Source organism: Acomys minous, assembly GCF_964271855.1.
Source record: "Acomys minous genome assembly, chromosome: 4".
NCBI classification, from domain to species: Eukaryota; Metazoa; Chordata; class Mammalia; order Rodentia; family Muridae; genus Acomys; species Acomys minous.
Window position 1 is genome coordinate 133758363 of NC_140486.1, and position 23216 is coordinate 133781578.

Here is a 23216-nt window from a genome sequence, read left to right on the forward strand (position 1 = left end):
CTCACAGCACACCCCCCTATCTCCAGGGTCTCACTGTGTAGCCCCACCTGGCCTGGAATTCCCCTTTTATGTTCTGGGAGGGACTTTGATTCTTCTGGCTCCTATGAGGATGTAAGATTGTGAACTCAGGGCCATTCTCCCTTTCTCTAAGCAAATTAACAGAGTCTACTTAGACCAGGCACCCTCCAGAATCCTGTGTTTAGGGAGTGCCCTTCTTTATTTAAATAAAAAAAATTTTTTTAAGTACCTGAAGCCTCACCCAAGAGGAAACATTGAAGCACATAAAACAAAACTGGCAAGTGTTGGGTCTGAATGCTGAGTGCCTAGTGTGGTAGAAAGAAGCTCATTACAGGGATAATGGGGATAGGCTAGGACAGGCAGAGATGGCGATAGCCTCACAAAGGAGCAGAGTTAATGCTAAGGAGCGTCACACTACAAATCAGTTGTGAGATCTTTGGAGTAACCACAGCCTTCTTTGTGTGTGTATTTGTGTATTCATGCATGTGGAGGCCAGAAGTCAACCTTGGGTATCATCCCTCAAGAGCCATCTGCCTTATTTAGTTTGAGGCAGAGTCTCTCTCTAGGACCCAGAACCTGCCGGTTAGATTGGCCAGTGAGCCCAGGGATCCCCAGTGCTGTGATTACAAGCTCATACATATCCCAGGAATTCCTAAATACATAAATAAAACCTGCTCAGCTCATATGTTACTTACCTTCAACTTCTGGAGGCAATCAAGGGCTATAGCAACAGTCTTTGATGTTTGGGGAATCTCTTGAACAATCTTGACCAACAACTCAACGGATTCACACACTTGGTGTTCAAGATTTTTTTTATAGTCTATGGCTCTTGGGTGGAACATTGTCAGCCCAGATGGGAAAATTGCACTTAAACAATGTATGTATGTATATGTCTACAGAGATTTACGTGTATTTTATTTAATTTTAGAAACTAATGATTCCTTATGATTTTCCTGATGCCCTTACTGTTTACCCTCCTGTGTGTTTATCTCCCTTTCCCTCCCTAATTAAAGTCCACTTTCCCCATTTGTACCTTACTATTCCCTTCCCTAATGTTCCTCTTCCCAACCCCACCATCCCCTTTTACTTACCTAGTTTCTGCAGTCACTCCAGGTTATACACTCATAACTGAAAACTGGAGCTAGGAATCACAGATGAGAGAGATAGTGTGACATTTGTCTTCTGGGTCTGGGCTACCATACTCAATACGTTCCTTTCTAATTTTATCTATTTGCCTGCAAATTCAGGATTTTATTTTTCTTTACAGCTGTATGGTTAGTATTCCATGATTTATATGTATCACATATTTACTATCCATTTATCAGTTGAAGGTTATTTAGATTGTATCCATCTCTTGGCTATTGTGAATAAAGCAGCAATGAACATGGATGAACAAGTGTCTACAGAGTAGGGTATTGGGTCCTTTTGGGGACAAGCTGAGGAGTGATATAGCTACATCATACGGTAGATTTATTTTTAACTTGACAGTTCTCCATACTAAATTCTAGACTGGCTGTACTAATTTGCAATTCCACCAACAGTCCCTTTTCTTTCACAACTCTCCAGCACTTATCAGTTGTTTTGTTGGGCTTTGCCATTCTGACTGGGAAAAGACGAAATCTCAGTTGTTTTGATTTATATATCCCTGATTGCTAGAAACTATGAACTTTTTTTTTAGGGTTTTTTTTTTTTTTTAGCCATTTTTATTTTAGAGCTCTTCTGTTTAGATTCTAAGCCCATTTTTAATGAGTTATTTTGGGGTTTGACTCTTTGTTTGAGTTTAATATATTCTGGATATTGATCCTCTGTCAGATATATATATATATATATATATATATATATATATATATATATATATATATATATATATATATATATATATATATCAAAGAGTCTCTCCATCCTGGGGACTTCCTCTTCATTGGATTGTTTCTTTAGCTATGCAGAAGATTTTTAGTTTTACAAAGTCCCACTTATCAGTTGTTGGTCTGAATTCCTGGACAAATAAGGTCCTATTCAGAAAGTCCTTTTTTGTACCTGTACCCTGTACCTATTTGTAGCTATATCCTAGCAGTTTCAGTATTTCATGTTTTACATTTAGGCCTTTGTTTCACGTGGAGATACTTATGTGTAAGGTGATATGAGTCTAACTTCATTCTTCCCTGTATGGGCATCCAGTTTGCTGTCTTTTCCCCATTCTGTTTTTGACATCTTTGTTGAATATTAGATGAAGTTTTTGTTCTGGTCTTCAGTTTTGTTCTGCTGGTCTATTTGTTTCTGTGACAGAACAATCTTCTTGCCATTATTACAGCTCTGTAGTATATCTTGAGGTATGAGATTGCGGCTATCTGGGGTCTATTGTGATTCCGTTTTAATTTTATCATAGTTTTGTTTTCTTTTCTGTGAAGAATGAAATGAAGGTTTTGATTGGGATTGAAGCTTTAAAAAAAAGATTTATTTATTTGTTATTAAGTATACAGTGCTCTGCCTGCATGTACATCTGCAGGCATCTGCAGGCATCAGATCACATTATAGATGGTTGTGAGCCACCGCGTGGTTGCTGGGAATTGAGCTCATGACCTCTGAAAGAGCAGTCAGTGCTCTAGCCGCTGGGCCATCTCTCCAGGACTGAAGCTTTTAGTTTAGAGACAAGGTTTCACTTTGTAGCTAAACTAGTCTCAAACTTTTGATCCTCCTACTTTATTCTCCATATTACTGGGCTTACAGATGTGTACCACCATGTCTGGCTTCTTAGGATTCTTCTTGCTGTTGTTACACTTATTTATTCATTCGGGGTGTGTGTGTGTGTGTGTGTGTGTGTGTGTGTGTGTGTGTGTGTGTGTGTGTGTGCACGTGCGCGCACGCAGAAGTCAGAGGACAATGACTTCACTAAATGACAGAGATGTTTACCAGGTAAGCAGTGGTCTTAGCCTTATCTATAAAGCGAGCCGTCCACAGAGTCCGGTGAGAGGACTTTGGAATTAACAGAGACAAGATAGCATTTAAAATCATCACTTCTCAGGGTTATTAAGAATACAGTAAAAATAACAAATGGAGCAGTGAGTGACCCATAGCAAGCAGAGGCCAGAGCTACATGGGTCCACAAGAACATCTCTCTGTTTGGAACATTGTTCAGGCCCTGGAACATGGAGACACAGTGCTGCAGAAGCAAGTCTGCAGAGCCACATCCGGGAGTGGGGCAGTAGCAGTATATGAGCAGCCCTGGTTCCCCCCTGTGGGTACACAACTCTCCCACGCACATACATTCCTATGGACATCCTTCTCCCAGGCTTTAAACTTCAGATGACTCAACAGCAAGGATGTTTCCTTCAGCTCTAAAAATATTTTTAAACATTCAGAGTTGCAGCTTAAACATTGGAAAATAACACCAGGCTGCCTTCTTTTGCAGGCACTGGCCCCATTAGGAATTGGTGTTGCCACAGGAGAACAGGTGAGTGATATGCCCTTGGTATCACCTCATTCTACCACTGATGGAGAACACAGTCATGTTGCATTTTAAGTTGGGGAACTTTTTATCATAAAAATTGGTGGTTCATTTGAGTCCAAAGTTTTGTGACTTTTTTCATAATGTATGGGATTCAGGTCACTGCTTGTTTTTCTCTGAGTAATTACTTAGAATTATCAAGGCAACAACTTATTACTGTCAGGGCGTACAGTGACTTTAAGAAAGCCAACTTTCAGCCGGGCGTGGTGGCGCACGCCTTTAATCCTAGCACTCGGGAGGCAGAGGCAGGCGGATCACTGTGAGTTCAAGGCCAGCCTGGTCTACAAAGTGAGTCCAGGACAGTCAGGGATACACAGAGAAACCCTGTCTCAAAAAACCAAAAAAAAAAAAAAAAAAAAAAAAAAAAAACCAAAAAAAAAAAAAAAAGAAAGCCAACTTTCAGTAGATTAAGGATGACATTACTCTCTCCTTGTGCCTGTCTACACCTGCTGCAGTCAGCTCAAAGGTAGAGCAGAGGAACTTTCACCCTTCCAGCAGAATGAACAGTGCCACCCTGCCACTGTTCCACATTATCCGTCTGCTTGTAGCTGTCACTGTATTCCATCCAGTTGTTCCATTCCACTTCCCACTTGCCAGGTGACACAACAGTAACCTGTATAAATGGAGAGCTGGTGTAATCTGTACTTGACTCGCAGTTACATCTTCAGATTTGTCCCTCTACATTGTCAGGGTCACTTCAGGCCAAGTGAGAAAAAGAAAAGAAAGTCCAGGCTTCCTGAAATCTAGTAATTAGTAACAGCAGGCGTGGAATCACAGTACTGCCGCCAAGCTTAGGCATCATGAAAACCAAGCCTAATTCTTTTGTTGGTGTTGTTTAAATATTTAAATCTATTTCTAGTGCCACAATCGAGTGATATTTAAGCAACTTCTACAGGCAAATGCCTTGCAGTTTCTCCAGATTGACAGCTGCAGACTGGGAAGTGTCAATGAAAACCTCTCAGTATTACTGATGGCCAAAAAGTTTGGAAGTAAGGGATGGTGGGGAGGCTGTGGACCAAACCTCCACGCTGCTCAGATTGTAGTTTGCCTTTTCTCAAAATCTTATTTATCTCTAATCAGGGAGTCTTGGCTGATTTCCACCTTGGAATCTCATCTCTAAATATTAAAAATGATCAAATCACCTACAGACAGTAACAAAAACCCATGTGATCTGTCTCTCTTCCTCTCTGCATTATTTTCGCCTTAAATTGAAATGCCTACCTTCCTTCTAGTCCCTGTTTGTCCCCATGCCGGTGGAGTTGGACTCTGTGAACTAGTACAGCACTTGATTATATTTGACTATATATCAGTCTCTGCAAGCCTTCAAAACAGGTCAGTAAGAAGGCATTAACCCCTCTCATTGCAGTAATATCCCTTAACCCAGGAAAGCTCTTTGGAAATTCTTTCAGGACCAGAGATACTCACCTCTTTGCACTGTTGCAAGCACCTAGTATAGATTTAAAACACCAGTTCCAAACTAACATGATACTGTTCACCTTCTTGTTTTTTCCCTTTAATTTTATGTTTATGGCTGCTTTGTCTGCATGGGCTATGCACATGTGTTCAGTGCCTGTGGAGGTCAGGTGTTAGATCCCTGGACCTGTAATTACAGATAGTTGTAAACTGCCATGTGGGTGCTGGGAATCAAACCTGGACCCTCTTGGAAAGCTCTTAATGGTGGAACCATCTTTCTAGCCCAAACAGGATTTTAAATTGGGGAGTCTCCTTCCAGTCATTTGCACATATATGGACTTGCTTATTATACTTTGTCTGCTCAGGCTAAACATATCACACAAAAAAAACCTCAGTAAAGCTAAATCTTGAGAACAAATATGAGACCCTACATGGATAAGGCAAACACCAAGTTCAGGAGGCATGGGGGTGAGGGTGTCCGAATTGTAACAGTTTATTCAGCTGGCTAGTGAGTAAACAGCACTTTTTTTTTTTAAAGATTTATTTATTGATTACGTATACAGTATTTTGCCTACATGTACTCCTGCATGCCAGAAGAGGGCACCAGATCTCATGATACATGGTTGTGAGCCACCATGTGGTTGCTGGGAATTAAACTCAGGACCTTTGAAAGAGCAGTGCTCTTAATCTCTGAGCCATCTCTGCAGCCTCAACAGAACTTTTTTTCAGTCTGCCTAAACTTTAGTTTACGTTCTAAAGAACATTCGGGGCAAAGGGAGGAAACTCGGACCTCCTCACCGTAGAGCTGCTGCACGTACCTAATGTCACAGGACTCCGACAATGAAGCTCTATATTGTTGTTCATTTCTTTTACAGGTAATACTGTCCAAACTGATTCTAGGTTGAAAGTATCCTTCCTGCATTGTTTTAATTCACTTTCTCATTTCAGTTCTTGCCTTCATGAACACTGAAGGCCCCAGGGATGAGTCACCTAAGCACCTCAGTGCAGTAGCCCTGGTGTGAGGCGTCTCAAAGCAGTGCTGGTGCTTCATACAGGCTTTGCAACTCAGAAATGTCTGTGTAAACTGCCACCAGATACCAGCGCCTGTGTTGACACCCTGACCCTCTGCCTTGTCATTCTCTCAGCATTGTTTTGACACCCACCATCTCCCCCATGTAGCTGGGTCTTTATCTGCACCCAGGACACAGGAGCCTTAGCTTCTCTTGCCAGTTTATTTCTGCATTCCTGGTTTCTGTGTGACATTATTCCTGGGGAGGCACGAACAAACGATGACAGACTCAAGTACAGATACCACCAAAGTTACAACTTGGCTAACCAATGAGTTTTATTGAGGTTACTTATAGGAATATGGGTGAAGGGTTACTTACAGGAGCAGAAATGACTCGACAGCTGCATCACCAAAGCCAGCATGGGTGACAACTCACAAAGCTGGGACCTGGAATATACTGCACAGCCTGCAGGCAGCACCACAAATTGAAAAGTGTACCTTCCAGTCTAAGTCTCTTCCAGGCAGATCATCTGGTCTTTGTTTCTTCTAGGCAGTTCAGCCGGGGCTTCAGCTGGGCTTGTCTGAGAGTGACTCTCAGCAGTTTTTACTGTTTACTCTAGGAAGGAGGTACCTAGTGAATGTGGTCAGTTTCAGGGGCTTCTAGAAGCTATTTTGAGTTGTTTATCTCTTAGTGAGCATATCAATAGTATCTTTCCTCCTGTTAGTTCACTTCCCTAAAACATTCTGTCTTAAGAATTTTCACACCAAAATGGGGTGTTTTAATCTCCTAAAAACACTGGTTCACACTCTGTTATATGCCAGCATGTTATCAGGTGACTAAGGAAATAGGTTATGTTACCAACCTTTTGGGTATGGTACCTGCCCACAAGACTGCACAGTGGCATACGCAACTTGAACAGATTGACCCAATTCCAAACCTGTGCTTTTCACTTATCATCTGCACAGATGGAAATTTAATCTAACATTTGGCATTAGGCAGGACAGTAATCCCAGGTGTCTGGAATTTGAATTGATGTGGGGGTACTACAAAACTTTCAGGGTAACTTCACAATGTCCCAGCTCCTACATGTTCTGGAGATGGAAGCACCTCATAGACTGACTTTGAACAGAACATGCAGTAACGGCTAAACCTTCAGGATCAAACCTAGGATCTTATCCCAGCCAAGCCCTCTACTAACACTGAGCTACAACCCCAGAACCTGTTGCCAAAAGTTTGTTTGTTTCATGTTGAGTGCAGGCACAATTGTGGAGGGGACAACCTCAGATGTGGGTATTCACCTCCCTACCTTGTCTGAGAGAGGGCTTCTCTGTTGCTTACCGCTGTGCACACCAACTATCTGGCTCTTCTGAGCTTCCAGGGAGTCCTCTATCTCCACCTCCCATCTCACTGTATATTCCCCACCACACCTAGCTTTATATGGGTTCCTGAGATCAAATCCAGAGCCTCATATTTGCAAGGCAAATGTTTTACCTACTGAGCCGCCTCTTCAGCCCACCATTTAAGGACACTTTTCTGCTTTCATAGTTGCTAGCTCATGAGTTATCCAACTTCAGGCACTAATGCTTCAATTTCCTAGGATGTGTGAATACGTGAACCACCTGCATGAACATTTCAAGTATCCTGTGGTTATCAAACATGCTTCATATCTGCCTCCCAAGGTAAGTTGAGGCTTAGGACAAGTTGCAGACATGCTGTCTGAAGCCACTGTGTCCCTGAGCAGGGACCACAAAGCTTTGAGTCAACACTGATTTTCAATAACAAATGGCTCATAGTAATGAGTATCAAATCCTTAAGTTTTTTTTATTTTTAAATAAAGGTCCTACTTCCATAGTTGCTAAGCCTTTAAAACACACATTCCTTCTTCCCAAAAGCCAGCAGCATCTGCACATTAGTGGCCTGGGCCATTTATACTGATTTTATCCAGATTATGGCTCATTTTCACTAACACATATTAGGCTACCAAAGTTTTAGTTTCACTAACAATCCAGACAAGTAGCCAATAAAGTATGACCCTTTCTGTCTTCTTTCAAACAAAAATCCCTTAAAGCTTTATTTTTAACTACATGTATGTGTGTGTGTTGTGCCCACAGAGGCCAAAGGGAAACCCTGGGCCTGGGATTAAGGGCTGACTGACACTGGTGGTCGCAGCCACACTGGTACTGTGGGAGAGCAGTGAGCACTCTCAGCTGCTGAGCTATCTCCAGCTCCCAAATATAATTTCTTAAATACCGAATTACCTCTGAATTAGATTTACAAGCATCTCTAGTGGCTGCAGCAACCAGTGTTAACGTTTGCTAATCTATTGTGTTTGCTAGGATGCAGGCTACTCAACAGAAATGAAGGAGGAATCTGTAAAGAAACACCAATACCCAGATGGAGAAGTCTGGAAGAAACTCCTTGTTGCTCAACATTTATGTGTTCAGCCCTAACACTTTTTTTTTTCCTGAAGTGGAAATGCTTAAAATTCTGGAGTTTTGTAAAAATAGAAAAATCAAGTCTAGCCAATAAGTCATATTCACCTCAGGAATAAGCATTAATTATGGTATGGTCAACAAGTCAGTATTCTATGTAATTTTAAAGCAAATTTACCTAACCCAAAGCCCAAGATGTTCTTTAAAAATCTCTATCAAGTGTTATACTTTGAAAATCAGCAACATGTTTCATAATTTGTTACAATAACTCCTCATTCTAATACTTGTCATAATTCAGAATAAAACTGGTTCTGCAGCACTGTGAGGGCTCTGGTAAAGCAACAAAAACAATTCACTGATTTGTCCTGAAATGTTTTAGCATTCCTTTTGTTACCAGTCTAAGTATTTTAGAGATTTCACACCTCATTGAAATTAATGGGACAAATGGTATTTCTTCACACTTTCAGACCACTTTGGGTTTTTGGGGTTTTTTTTTGTTGTTGTTTTTTTGAGACAAGGTTTTTCTGTGTAGCCTTGGCTGTCCTGGACTGACTTTGTAGACCAGGCTGGCCTCGAATTCACAGTGATCTGCCTGCCCCTGCCTCCCCTGTGCAGGGATTAAAGGCGTGTGCCATCACACCAGGCACTCTCATGAATAATATAATCTGAATCTCACCAGCTTCTTCATATGAATATATATAGATAGATAGATAGATAGATAGATAGATAGATAGATAGATAGATATGCTTGTTTGTTTTTACTGAGTATATAATCTCAGCTTTTTTTTTATGTACCTTCAGTGAATACTAAAGGAAAGGCAGTTCTAAAGGCCAGTAACACTTTAGATATTGACAATAGTTATATCACAATACATATATCACTGTCAATTTTTTACCTAGTTCATTTTCCTTTAGAGAAAAACTTTATTTTACCCTAAAAACTAATGATATTTACAGCATCATTGAAAGAGCTCTAAACAGCCATTTCCATTTTAATTGTTGGATGTGGATTATACCCTTCAATCTGAAAGTCTTCAACTTTGAAATCATCAATTGTCTCAACTTTTCGAAGGATTTTGAGCTTTGGGAAAGGTCTTGGTTCTCGCTGAAGCTAAAAACAAAATCATGACATTATTTTACATTTGTTCCTGTGTCTCCTCATGAAACCAACATAGTATTTTTATCACAAAGTACTATTTTAAAGGAGCACAATACTGCACTGTCTTTTCTTTCTGAAACATTGGGGATTACACCAAGGGCCTCGTAAGAGTTACATAAGAAATCTACAATCCAGCTACAGCTGAGGTCTTTGCTTACTTTTTACTCTGAGACAGGGTCCTGGGCAGTTATCAAGGCTTGTTGAACTTTGTAGCCCAGGCAAGCCTTGAACTTGGAATGCTCCTGCTTCGGCCTCTTAAGTAGCTAATTACAGGGTGAAGCCACCAGATAGCTGCTGATAAATATATTTCACACAGGCACACAGTTGTTTACTCTTCTAATTTTCTTCCTTAAAGTTCATGAAACATGGACGCTCACATTATTATTGCCGTTTCATTTGTTGGCTGCTGCATTATAGGGATTTGAATAGACGGGCTTTTAAAAAGTTCAGACTTAACTACTAAACTTTAGCATAAAACTAAAGCCAAACATTTATGTTTCAACTCTTCAAGTAGAAATAGGAGTTAAAATGCCATATCTCCTGGCTCTTCTCTCTAGTACTGGTGCTTAATACCTTACCATTTTCAGTGCTTGTGGTTGCTAACCCTGATTATAGTCTCATCCCTGCTCATCTGCCTTATTAAAAGCCCTACAGTTGGAGCACTTCAATACAGTCAGCACCAACCAAAGGATGTGATACCAAAATGCCCTGCCACCCAGTCTGTTGTCAAGAGAAGGCACCAAGCTCAAAAAGAGATGAAATGGGTATATTTCTGGTTTGGGGTTTTTTGTTTGTTTGTTTGTTTGTTTTTGAACATGTTTCTCTGTTTGGGTCCTAGCTGTCCTGAACTTGCTTTGTAGACCAGGCTGGCTTCCAACTCATAGCAATCTACCTGCCTCTGCCTCCCAAGTGCTGGGATTAAAGACAAGTATATTTCTTACCTGAATTTTCAGCGGCTCAATATGATTGAGGTAAATATGTGCATCTCCCAAAGTATGGACAAAATCACCTGGCTAAAAACATCTCACAGGAGAGAACACAACTTTATTATTTTAGTTTAAAGTATTTTTAAAACATCATTTTAAGACATATCAGGGGCAGTGAAATGGCTCAGTGGCACTTGCTACCAACCCTGACAGCCTAAGCTTGATCCCTGAGATCCACAGAGAGGAAGAGAACTGACCAGCGCAAACTGTCCTCTGATCTCTACACACACACTGTGGAATATGTGGATGCCCCCTCACCCCACCCCACCCCCACACACACCATAAAACACTATATAGGATATGCAGATACTTCAAAGCTTCCTCCAAAAGTTTATCAGTGTGGTTTTTGAGAAAAGTTACCTTATGAAAGTTTTTAAGTTGTGCATGATGGCTCACCCATGGAACCCCAGCACTTGGAAGGCTGAGATATTTACCACTCTAGTAAGCATCATGAACCTAGGAGAGCAGGGCCTGAAGTCTCATGCACTGGCCAACTTTATTCAGAGTATCAGACAATTGATCCTCTGACGATTAAAGAGTCACATGAGGAAAGTGTATAATCACAATGACAAAGCAGCACATGGCAAAACCATGGTTTTCCAGAGGCAAAATATTCCATATGAATAACAAGAGGGGAAGTAAACTCACTCCTGTCTCTACACCTGGGAAGAGCACAGAACACATTCCAAGAACACTTCTGATATCCAGCAGCAGGATCAGTGGGAAAGACGACCCTGTTGAGTTGGACTCTAGTTTGGCACAGTGGAAAGGTTCCGGGCACCCCCAAGAGGGCCGCTGGTGAAATACTACTGCTCTCAACAGTGAGGCAAGCAGGGTGAGGGGAGTAAGGGGGGCAGGGCCCCCGAGGAACTCTCACTTGTGGCACCAAGTGCCCCATCCAAACAAAACAAAATAATTCTGTGTTTTGAAGAAACTGAAGTCACAAGACTTGTTTTCTTACAGTTTTCTCATAAGTACTCAGAATTCTCACAACTTCATTTTTTTAAATAACTTTTTTACCTTTATTTTTTACCTTTATATTTTACCTTTATTATATTGGTGTTTTGCCTGCAAGTATGTCTATATGAGAGTGTCAGATCTTGGAGTTACAGATAGTTGTGAGCTGCCATGTGGGTGCTGAGATTTGAACCAGGTCCTTTGGCAGAGAAGTCAGTGCCCTTAACCACTGAGTCATCTCTCCAGCCCCACAACGTCATCCTTGGACTGTATTCTGACACTGTAGGCTAAAAGTTGTCTGACTAGAGAATAAGTCCATGTCTCTAATACCCTCTCCCCCTACACACACACACACACACACACGCAACAAGGAGCCAAAAAACTCCAAGGAGGGTTACAAGGTTAGTCAGTTCGTGTCTTACTTACATTCATAAAAATTTAATACCAATCAGACTGAGTTCCCTGCTATGAGTTCAGTGCATTACACTGGCTATTCCCATGCCTTCTGAAAGCAGCTCACCTGAAGGCCCGTGATATGTGCAATCATGTAGGTCAGCAGGGCATAGCTGGCAATGTTGAAGGGCACACCCAGACCCATATCTCCTGACCTCTGGTAAAGCTGGCAGGACAGTTCCCCATTCACCACATAGAACTGGCAGAGGGCATGGCAAGGAGGCAATGCCATCAGGGGAAGGTCTGAGGAGTCAATGGGGGAACAAGAAGGGGTTTTAGAAAACATATCTATGAAAAACATAAAATAAGAAACAGATGCCAACCATGAAGAAGGCACTGACAACTCACACCTCCCCATTACGTCAAAGTCAGATCATTTTCCCAACCCCAGATGTAATGGAAGCTGTCCATTAGCATAAGATATCTGCAAGTATACATATATGCTGAAGCAATGCTCTTCCATCTGGGCTAAAATGAAGGATTTGGGCCCCTGTTGATGACACCAAATAAAAGGGAAATTATTTCATTTGCAAAGGCCATAGGAAATGAGCATCCAAGGCACATCTTTCTGTTATTAAGTCTCTATTTGCTTTTTCGAGACAGGGTTTCTCTGTGTAGCCTTGGCTGTCCTGGTCTCACTTTGTAGACCAGGCTGGCTTGAACTCAGAGATCTACCTACCTCTACCTCCCAAGTGCTTGGACTAAAGGCATGGACCACCACACCTGGCTCCATAGGTGTATTTTTACAGCCAATTTAATGCTCCTTTAATATAAATGCATAAATAGGATCACATGTGCCTTAACGTATACTACAAAGGTGAAAATACGGCAAAATGTGAGTGAGTTGCTCAAGGGCACACAATCAACCCCATGACTAGAGGCACTTCGATTGCCTCAGGCCTCCTGGCTTCCTTTTGCTAACTCGCCCACCTTTTGGGTTCCAGGCACACATGATGATTCTTCTGTCATCAGGGTTGGTTTTAATGGTGTCAATCACTTTTTGCAGTTGGTCTACTCCTTGACCTGAGTAATCTGTAGAATTGTCAGGAGAAAACATGTGCGCTTAAGTCACATAGTCACAGCTTGTCATGTGATGACCCTGACAGCATTCACACAGTTCCCCTCCTTGACCCTGGTTCTAAGACACCTAGCATATTCTGGGTATTTCTCAGATCAATCATGCTGGGTTAAGTTCAAGGTCCTTGCTGAACCCATGTCTATCTTAATGACAGACAAAACTCCTTTAAATACTTAGTCTGTACAATTCACTTCCTCATTTAATACTGCTCTTGCTGATAAGTGCTATTTGGATATGGTTTGAATGGGTTGCCCAAGGCTTCATGAGTTGAAATGTAATTCCTATTTTTGGGTAGAAATTTAATCTAATTTTGTAGCCCTTAAAAGGTGATTAGGATGTCATTAGGGTAGAGTTCCCATGAGTGAATCCTGGTGGCTTCATAAGAAGAAACCAAGGACGACACAACATTCCTCATCTATCACCTCATACTGTGTCACCTTGGCGTTCTGCAGACTCTCATCAAAATGTAGATACTTGAGCCACCAGCACTGAGATCAAACCACAGCTTCCTAAGGTATGGATTTAGGTTTTAAAAAACATAAGCAAGCAAACAAACAAACAAAAACCAAACCCGTATAAAACTGGGTAAATGAATGTGGGATCCATGAAAAACTAAACATGCAATATCTAAAAACTAATTCACAATCAAATGCGTGAAGAACCTGAGGTGGATCTGGAAGAGCTCCCCCATATTGCCTGTTGGCCCTTCACTGCAACCATGGTTCTGAACACACTGTGCATGTACACAGTGTAACACAAAGCCCAGAAACACTTGAGCTTAGATTCAAGACAACTGAATATTATAAACTCGGACATTTTATTATATATACAGTTTGCTGCTTTTCTAGAATCATAATGATCTAGTTATGAAAAACCAAGGCTCTTAATATTTTCCAAATCTCATTACTTAATCATGTATTCAAACTAGTATGTCTTTGGTTTTGTGAGATGGAAAAGTTGTTTCTGATTTTTAAATTTATTTAATATTGTGTACATGTGTGTTGCATGTGTGAGCAGGAACACATGAGCCAGTGCACAGTGATCAGAGGACAGTTTTCAGGGATTTGCCCTCTAGAGACTGAGCTTAAGTCATAAAGGCCTGTATGAGTCATCTCATCAGCCCAAATTAGTGTATTTTAGGATTGTATCTTTGGGTTGGTTTTAAAAATTGTCACAGTGTATGGGTATGATAGCGCACGCCTTTAATCCCAGCACTTGGGAGGCAGAGGCAGGCAAACAACTGTGAGTTCAAGGCCAGCCTGGTCTACAAAGCAAGTCCAGGGTAGCCAAGGCTACACAGAGAAACCCAGTCTCAAAAAAAAATAAAAAAATTTAGAGAAACAAACAAACAAATTGTCACAACTCCAAGAAGGCAATATTAAAGACCCCAGAAAATATTCTATAATCTATGTGTTAAAAATCTGATAAAGTACAGAAAAAATTCCAACAATTATTTCTTGTAGCAGAAACAGGGTAAAACTATATTTAAAAACATTTTTCCAGGGCTGGAGAGATGACTCAGCAGTTAAGAGCATTGGCTGCTCTTCCAAAAGACCTGGGTTCAATTCCCAGCACCCATTGGGCCATCTGTAACTCCAGTTCCAGGGGATCCGACACCCTCACACAGATATATATGCAGGCAAAACACCAATGCACATAAAATAAAAATAAATCTTTAAAAAATACATTTTTCCTGTGACTCTAGAATTATTTTTAAACAATAAATTGGGTATTGTAGTGCATGCCTTTAATCCTAGCACTCAGGAGGCACAGACAGACAGATCTCTGTGAATTCAAGTCCAGCCTGGTCCACGGGGTGAGTTCTAGGACAACCAGGGCTACACAGAGAAACCGTGTTTCAAAACAAAATGTCGGTAAGGGGAACATGGTGGCACATGCCTGTAATTCTATCAGTTGAAAGGTGGAGACAGGAGAACAAGGACTGAAGGCCAGCGCAGCTTCATAAGATAAGTAAATCCCAGCACCTGAGAAGAGCAGATGCAGGCACATCTGTGTGAGCCTTGTCTTTATAATTAGTTCTAGGCCAGCCAAGGCTATTATACTGAGACCCTGACTCAAAAATAGAGTATACACAAATTTACCACTAAAATTGTTTTTACGTTTTTATTATTTACTTTGCTATATGTGGCATATGCTATGGCATGTGTGGGTCAAAGACCCTGTGAGAAGAGGTTCTCTCCTTCTACCACATGAGTTCGGGGATCAAAATCAGGTCTCCAGGCTCAGGCATTCACACTACATGCAACCATCACACTATTCACTTCCAGAACTTTTCAGATAATATTCTTTGCTCACTAACACTAACTCGCCATCACATTACACCACAAGCCCTAACAACCTCTTCTATAACTTTCTACCTTTATCACTCTGCTCATTCTTGTCCATAAAGAATTTCACTTCTAAAAAAAAAAAATCACCAGCATTAAAAACATCTCAATTACAGACAAATACAACTTTAGTCTTTAATGAAGAACTTGGACACTAGGCCTGTCTTAGTGTTCTTTTTATCTTTTGTTTTGTTTTTCCGAGTCAGGGCTTCTCTATTGTAGCTATGGCTGTCTTGAAACTCGCTCTGTAGGCCAGGCTGACCTCAGACTCAGAGATCCACTCGCCTCTGTCTCCCTGTTGTTGTGACCATGAACATGGCAACTCTTGTGAAAGAAAGCGTTTATTTGGAGCTTGCTTATAGTCTCAGAGGTTTAGTCTATTATCAGCATGGCAGGGTGTAGGCAGACATGGTGCTGGAGACACAGTGATGCTTCTACATCCAGAGCTGGGCTTCTGAAACCTCAAAGCCCAGCCCAGACACACACTTCCTTCAGCAAACAGCATCACTCCCTGGTGACCAAGCACTCAACATATAGGCCTATGGGGCCCTTATTCAAACCACAAGGCCCCCACTCTTCCCACTGGTTAGAAGGAGCTGTGACTGTCCCCTTGAGAGGAGAAGCATACTGTTCAGGCTGCTGGTGTCGGCCCAGCCAGTAATTATTACTTCCTGTGAACACAAGCACACACTCTAAGGAGACAGTAACTTTGGAACCTGAGCCAGGAAGTGACAAAGGCTGGAGGCCTGTCTCTGTGACACTCAAACAGTACCAAGAGGAAACAATGCAGTCACAAAATGAGATGTCTTCTTCACCCTCTGACTCCTCAGAGCAGGAAGGAAAGGGTAAGTCAGGCACCGAACAGAGACGCCATACCACCTACCAGTTTGCCAAGGTTACCACAGGCAACTTCTACACTTCATCCCAGACGAACCTCCTTCTAGCCTAAACCCTAACACTGACAAACCAAACCTGCCACTGCTTGCCGATGACACAGGTAATAGAAAGTTCCAGCATCCAATCATGCCCAGTAAGTAATGCTAGCCACCGAGAGTACAATTTGGCCTTTGTAAGATCTCCACTGTAACCCAGCACAGCTTCTCACAAAGTCAGTTACCTATCAACTCCCGTTGTAGACTTATGCCCCATACTCTACAATGGATCTTTAAGGAAGAACACTCAGGAAGCCTGAGGCATTGTTATCCCCTCACCTGAATCCATATCTTTGTAGTCTGCTCCAAAATGTCTCCACTGGAAACCATAAACAGGGCCCAGGTCCCCTTCCTGTCGGGCAGAGAATCCCAGGCTGTCCAAAAACTCTCGGGACCCATTGGCATCCCAGATTCTCACTCCCTTGGAGGACAGGTCTTTAGCATTTGTGGATCCCTAGAAAAAATGAGTAGAACGGGCATAAAAGAAGGTTTTGAGACTCATCTCCTACCCATGGTATACTGCCCATGTGCAGGATGGGCCTGACCAGCCTTCCGAGGGCTTATAGAATGGTCTTAGCTCTTACTGGAAATTCCCTAACGGTGTTTGTTTCTTATAGTCCCTTCAACTTGTAAAAATCTTTGTGTGTGTATTTGTATACATGTGGTAAGCATGAGTTATCACCTTTTCTGCCTTATTTGAGGTACGGTGTCTTTCTTGTTCTTGCTACTGCACTCCCACCCCAGGTTAGCTAGCCTGTGAGCTTCCAGTAGATTCTCCCATCTCCATCTCCCATAAAAGTGCTGGGATTAGGGCTGGGCATGGTGACGCACACCCGTAACCCCAGCACTTGGGAGGCAGAGGCAGGTGGATTGCTGTGAGTTCAAGGCCAGCCTGGTGTACAAGATGAGTCCAGGACAGCCAAGGCTACACAGAGAAACCCTGTCTTGAAAAACAAAACAAAACAAAACAAAGCAAAAAAGAAGTGCTAGGATTCGATTGCACTACCAAATAGGGCTTTATGAGGACTCTAGGGATCCAAACTCAGTCTGTCAGATTTGTGTGGCAAGTGCTTTTATCCACTGAGCCATCCCCTCAGGCTTCCCTTTTTTATTTCTTTCATTCCCTTTTAGTTTTTTGAGGCAAGGTTTCTCTGTATAGCCTTGGCTGTCCTGGAACTCCCTCTGTAAACCAGGCTGGCCTCGAACAGGGATCTGCCTGCCTGTGCTTCCCAAGTGCTGGGATTAAAGGTCCCATCACTGCCAGCTTTAATGTTCTAAATACCTCCAGGTTCCCAATCTGTTCTTACCTCATCTGACAAATTTGAATATCTGAATTAAACATGTTCCATGTGTAAGCATGATAACCCAAGTGGACTTGCTTAATGTTCCATGTGCAGACTGTTCATGTATCATATATCTAGCTAAGGGATTTCTAGTGATAATCAGTAGATAGCTTTACTGGAAAATGCTTCAGTCACACTGAATGAAGTTTGGATTCTATTTCACTCATCCACCTGTCCCTATATACAACTGCTTACCCCACGTACATTTATAAAACCTTATACTTTAACCCTGGTGATACCCTAACACACTCTCTGACCATGCAGACAAGTATACAGAGATTCTGCCTCACGCCTAGGAATCATGTACTTAAACACCTATCAACAAGGCTTTAGTGACACATACACTTAGGCCTGTGCCTGATTCTTCTATTAATTCCTCTTGTAACTGCATTAGCCTCATCTTATCAAAGAAGACCTGAGCAGAATTTAACACACATGTCAAATTGAGGATTGGTTAGCATTAGAAAAATGCTTGGTGCTTAGCAGACATTCACTATGGCATGGCTTATTTTCCATCTTCACAACGATGACAAAGGCGACAAAGTGCAGACACACTCTGACTCATGGTATCTTCTAACCTCTGCATTGATTGAGTCCCCAGTAGAATTACTCTGTCTGAAGTGAATTTGGCATACCTGGTAAGGACTCAAAAAACAAACCAGAAAAGACTGGGAAGTTCTTTGTTGAAAGCAAAAGTTAAAAGAAACCTAATAGAAAGAGAGGGGCCGGAGAATGACTTAGTGACTGGAAGCACTTGTCCTTGCAGAGGCCTGGGTTTGGTTCCCAGTACCCACAGGAAGACTAACAAACCACCTGTGACTAGTTAAGGAGATCCAATGTCCTCGTGTTGTCTCTGTAGGTGCTATATGCACCTGTTGCACAGATATCCATGTAGGTGGAACATACATGCACATAAAACATTGAAAAGGAGAGATGAAGAGGAAGCTATGTTCTCAGATAAAGTTTAAACAGAACCTTCGTTTCTCTATGTAACCCTGGAGGCCCTGGAACCTACTCTATAGACCAGGCTGGCCCAAGTGCTGGATTAAACCACTGCCTGGCTAACTTCTCAATCTTTTAGTGTCCTTTAAAAGCCTCCCTTTCCCTTTATTTGTGTTTGGCTCAAGCTATTTTATGGATGTTCTGGAATTTCTGAGGATGTGTCTTGAATCAGGCTGTCAGTTGATAGGCCAACATAAAACAACATTTCTTAACACTGAACTAAGACAGACTCAACTAAGACAAATCTCAAACCTTTCTAGAATGAGTAAGCAATCAACGCTCTGGTAGGTCTAAGATTATGTAAGTCACACTGAGTGCTCTAAGTGTGGTGTGTGTATACATGTGTGTGCAAGGGTGCCTGAGCCCACAGAAGCCAGAGAAGAACACTGGCTGTTCTGCTCTGTCACTTCTTACCTTTTCCCTTGAAACAGGGTCTCTGACTAAACCTGGAGCTTGTTTGGGCTAGACCAATGGCTAGCAAGCACCAAAGATCCTCCTGTGTCTACCCTCCCACTATAGCACTGGGCTTAGACACATGCAATCATACCCAGGATTTTTTTCTTTAAATTTTATTTTCATTTTATGTGTACGGGTGTTTTACATGCATATATCTGTACACCATGAGCATGTAGCTGCCAAGGGCAGCAGAAGAGGGAGTCAGATATCTTGGAAAAGGAGTTACAGATGTCCAACAAGAACAACAAATGCTCTTAAGCAGCCGGCATGGTGGTGTACACGTCTAGTCCCAGCACTCAGGAGGCAGAGGCAGGCAGATCTCTGTGAGTGTGAGGCCACCCTGGTCTACAAAGAGCATTCAGTACAGCCAGGGCTCTTACACAGAGAAACCCTGTCTTAAAACCAAAATTTAAATCTTTTAACCACAGAGCCATCTCTCCAGTCCCACACCCAGAATTTTTATGTGACTGCTGGAGACTGAACTCAGGTCTCATGCTTGTCCACGCCCTCTTTACCTACTGAGCCATCACCCCAAGCACCGTAAAGAAGGGTTGAACTTGGAGTATGACCCAGAACTCCTACAGTGTATTCAACCAGCATTAGACAGAACCTCACTTGTTCTGGACCAGGATACAGAGGAAGAACTTGGGGCTGCTACCACCTGTCACCACACCAGTCCAGTATAATCAAGAGACCTATTTGACCCTTTGGCATCTATTGATCCAGTAATCAGTATATGCTGAGTACCTACCACGTGGCTGGCCATATTCTAGACCCAGGAATAAAACAGTGAATAGGAGAAATAGATTGTCTAACTTTGGAGAACTCACAGACACTGTACTTTTTAATTTCCCATCCAGAACAAGAAAAGCTGATTTACAGATCAGCGGATGATGTTTCCTTATAAAGAAACAAAGACGTGAGACTGAAGAAGAATCTGTCCTGACTAGGTCAAGGCTGTCTGAGTAGGACTGGAAGGAAGGGAGAGAGTCATGCTCCATACGGAAGGAAAAGGTACTAGATAATAGGAACAGCAAGAGCCAGGGGGCCTGGGCAGGAATATTCCCGTGTGTCCAGGTTGGTGAGGAGAGCAGGGAGGCTGGGAGAGAGAAAAGCATCTAAAGCCAGAGCCGGAAAATGGGAATAGCTAACAGCTCCTACCTTGATAAACCACAGCAGCTCCTCCAAAACACCCTTCCAGAACACTCGTTTGGTTGTGAGTAGAGGAAATTCATCTGAAAAACAGTTTGTCAGACAGTTAAAATGTGGTAAAATACAGCAAGCCACCATCCAGCTTTCTCTGTGGAGAAAAACTGCTAGAAACACAACATCCTGGAGTGGCTGCAGGAAAACAGGGCTTGTCGGTGACACCACAGTTCTCCAGTGACACAGAAGTTACCCCATGTGGCAAAGAGAAAAAGCTGTCATTGGGATGTAATGACAACACCCAAAATGTGGCTTTGGACACGACCTAAAGGTTGTAATATCCAAATCTGCCGAGCTCCAGGCAGAGATGACAATCACTCTGGTAGGAACTGAAGAAGAGTTTTCAGATATTTGGAAAACAAACCGACCTAGTGCATAAAAATAGAATTGTTCGCCCCTGGGAATGGCTATCAGGGAACTTTGTAATCCCCACTTCACAGGTACCCAAAGGAAATGCACAAGTTTGAACAGCTTAAGAGGCAAAGGGGCAGGTAGGTCAATCAAAGGACAAGGTAAAGAGAAAAGACTCAGGCTAGAGACACGCAGCCTAGGTAAATGTTTTGCAACGAGAGCACTACTTCCACTTTAAAAATCTACATGGAAAAGCTGAAGGAAGCCTAGAGGGGTAAAGAATAAAAACAAACTTGTCCACAGCCTAAACAGAGGAAATGGATTAAAAACTGTGTTTGAGCTGGGATTAGTGGTGCACACCTTTAATCCCAGCGCTCAGGGAGGCAGCGGCAGGTGGATAGCTGTAAATTCAGAGACCAACCTGGTCTACAAATCGAGTCCAGGACAGCCAAGGCTACACAGAGAAACGCTGTCTCGAAACAAACAAACACAACTGGGCCTGTCGTTCATCAGAGTCCACAGCTCTCGGATGCCCTTTAGGCTGTGCATGTGCACAGTGAGGGCTGTAGTTTCCAGCTCCAGAACAGTTTGAGACTAAGTGAATTCCCTAAGAATGGGTATATCTTTACTCAAAGCTACTCTCTACGCCAGGTTGCTCTTCATCCATTCTAAAGCCCACCATTAGCTCCACCCTCAGGCAACACAGAGAAAGGTCCTGAGCTCTTCCCAGCGCGCTGCTGTGCTAGATTCCAGCAACTCAGAGAGCGCTTCTACCTGGTACCACCCGGTAAGCCTTGACATCCTCAAGGCTGCTGGAGGAAACCCCACAGTTCCCACCTTGGGCCTGGGGTCTCCTCTTTTTCTGCGACTCCGTAGCACCGCCCGACCCATTTTCGCTCCAATTTTTAAAACCGTTTCAAAGAGGTACTTAGCTAATGGGAGGAAGAGGAGGAGCAAATTCAGGACCTCAGGGCAAGGCTTGGACAAACCGGAACAGGTTTCTCCCACTCCCTCCCTCGGGCCGCAAGACTGGTTCCGGAGGGGCGGCTTAACAGGGATTTAGAACAAAGGCAGGACTTGAGGGCCAGGTTTACCTGCAGTAGCAGTAGCCCTGGAATGCTTAGGACTCCCAGAGGCCACGTTAGAACTAACCAAGGCAGCCCGCCTTGCGCCTCCGCGCGCCCTGACCGCCGGGCGTCCTCCCGCGGTCTATCCCGCCACGCTCACCTCTCAGGCTGTACCGCGCCTGCATGCCGAACACGGACAGAGTGCCTGTGCCTGTGCGATCCTCCTTCTTAAAGCCGCAGCGCAGGATGTGCTCCACCTGCCCCAGGTACTGCAGCTCCCCGTGCCGCGCTGCTTCCCCGCCCCGCTGCTGAGCGGCGGACTGCAGCTCGGAGCCGGCGACCGACATAGCGGAGAAGTTGGCGACAGTGTAGTCGGCGCCAAAGCAGGGACCTTCCGCGCGCTCTTTTCCCCACACTCTGCGAGCACCGCCTCTTCCTGCTGTGAAGATTGGCAGACCCCGCGCCCACGTGGCTGAAGTTGTTGGAGCAAACGCCCGCAGGCTTTCCCAGTTCTCTTGATTTACTCCATCTTGGCAATAAGAGCCTATAGTAATCCCAGCTCTTGGGAGGTTGAGGCTAGAGGATCAGGAGTTTAAGGCAATTCTTCGCTTCATAGCAAGTTCAAGACCAGCCTGGGTACTTGAGAGCCTAGCTTTGGTGGGCCCGTGGTGGCGCACGCCTTTAATCCAAGCACTCGGGAGGCAGAGGCAGGCGGAGCTCTGAGTTCGAGCCCAGCCTGGTCTACAAAGCGAATCCAGGAGAGCCAGGGCTCCACAGAGAAGAAACCCTGTCTCGGGGGAAAAAAAAAAAAAAAAAAAAGCTTTGGCTCTGACTAGAACACTTGTAATGACCATCAAGATCTCGTTTTCCACGCCAGGGAAGAGGTTGTTTCCTTGTTTGCACAAATTTAAAAACAAACTGTTATTTGAGTTCTGTTGCCTACATCTGAAAGGACAGTGATGAGTGATTCTCATTCTCATGACCCTATTTGCCCAGTCTTGCTGAAGGCTATCAGCTGGAACAAGTGGAAGATGTGCGTTGTTAAAATTAATGATGGCCATTTAAGCATTTAAAATGTGTAGAGAGGCAGGTGGATCTCTGTGAGTTCAAGGCCAGCATGGTCTAGAAAACAAGTTCAGAACAGCAAGAGCTACACAGAGAAACCCTGTCTAGAAAAAGGGTGGAAAAGGTGTATGTTTAGTATGTGTGCCTCGTGGGTTTCTGCTTACACATCACCCTTGGTGGCAAGCCCTTTACTGGCTAAACCGTCTGTTACTTAGCTCAACCTTTCAAAAAGGCTTCCTGGCCAGCCTGTGGTATTATTGGGAGGTGGTGTAACCTTTAGCAAGTGGGGTCTAGTAACCAGAAGTAGTCATTCTTGAAGGTGACATTGAGATCCTGGCTAGTTTCTGTTTCTTTGCTTCTAGCCACACAACTGGAAATCACAATAATGTGTTGTGTATAATGTGTTGTTCCCCACAGACAAGAAGGCAACTAAAA

The 23216-nt window shown here is 43.1% G+C and overlaps 2 protein-coding genes across 4 annotated transcripts in view; one reads left to right on the forward strand and one right to left on the reverse strand.

The window, feature by feature from the left end:
- Positions 1 to 8697, forward strand: part of ENOSF1 (enolase superfamily member 1) — a 35798-nt gene extending 27101 nt beyond the window's left edge. For both annotated transcript variants that reach the window (XM_084779710.1, XM_084779709.1), the window contains 5 exons: positions 3428 to 3469; positions 4383 to 4512; positions 4756 to 4855; positions 7544 to 7625; positions 8283 to 8697. In XM_084779710.1, the coding sequence (XP_084635836.1) occupies positions 3428 to 3469; positions 4383 to 4512; positions 4756 to 4855; positions 7544 to 7625; positions 8283 to 8396 (468 nt within the window). In that variant the 3' untranslated portion in view covers positions 8397 to 8697. The remainder of the gene's footprint in view (positions 1 to 3427; positions 3470 to 4382; positions 4513 to 4755; positions 4856 to 7543; positions 7626 to 8282) is intronic.
- TYMS (thymidylate synthetase) lies at positions 8643 to 23203 on the reverse strand. 2 transcript variants are annotated; one of them, XM_084779714.1, is made up of 7 exons: positions 21877 to 22517; positions 20254 to 20327; positions 16571 to 16745; positions 12864 to 12965; positions 12001 to 12176; positions 10479 to 10550; positions 8643 to 9489 (listed from the first exon to the last, which is right to left on the reverse strand). In XM_084779714.1, the coding sequence occupies exons 1-7, from the start codon at positions 22061 to 22063 to the stop codon at positions 9352 to 9354; spliced, it is 924 nt and encodes a 307-aa protein (XP_084635840.1). In that variant the 5' UTR covers positions 22064 to 22517; the 3' UTR covers positions 8643 to 9351. The 2 variants fall into 2 exon arrangements, with proteins under 2 accessions (XP_084635840.1, XP_084635841.1); XM_084779715.1 differs by lacking the exon at positions 12864 to 12965 and having other exon boundaries at positions 21877 to 23203.
- Between the last annotated feature and the right edge of the window lie 13 nt (positions 23204 to 23216).

Excerpts from the sequence above, each read along its gene's own strand:
- TYMS (XM_084779714.1), bottom strand. The coding sequence starts at position 22,063 with ATGTCGGTCGCCGGCTCCGAGCTGCAGTCCGCCGCTCAGCAGCGGGGC. Across the intron at positions 12,966-16,570 it reads CTACAAAGATATGGATTCAG|ATTACTCAGGTCAAGGAGTA; the intron begins GTGAGGGGATAA and ends ACAATTCTACAG. Across the intron at positions 9,490-10,478 it reads TTGAGCCGCTGAAAATTCAG|CTTCAGCGAGAACCAAGACC; the intron begins GTAAGAAATATA and ends TTTTGTTTTTAG.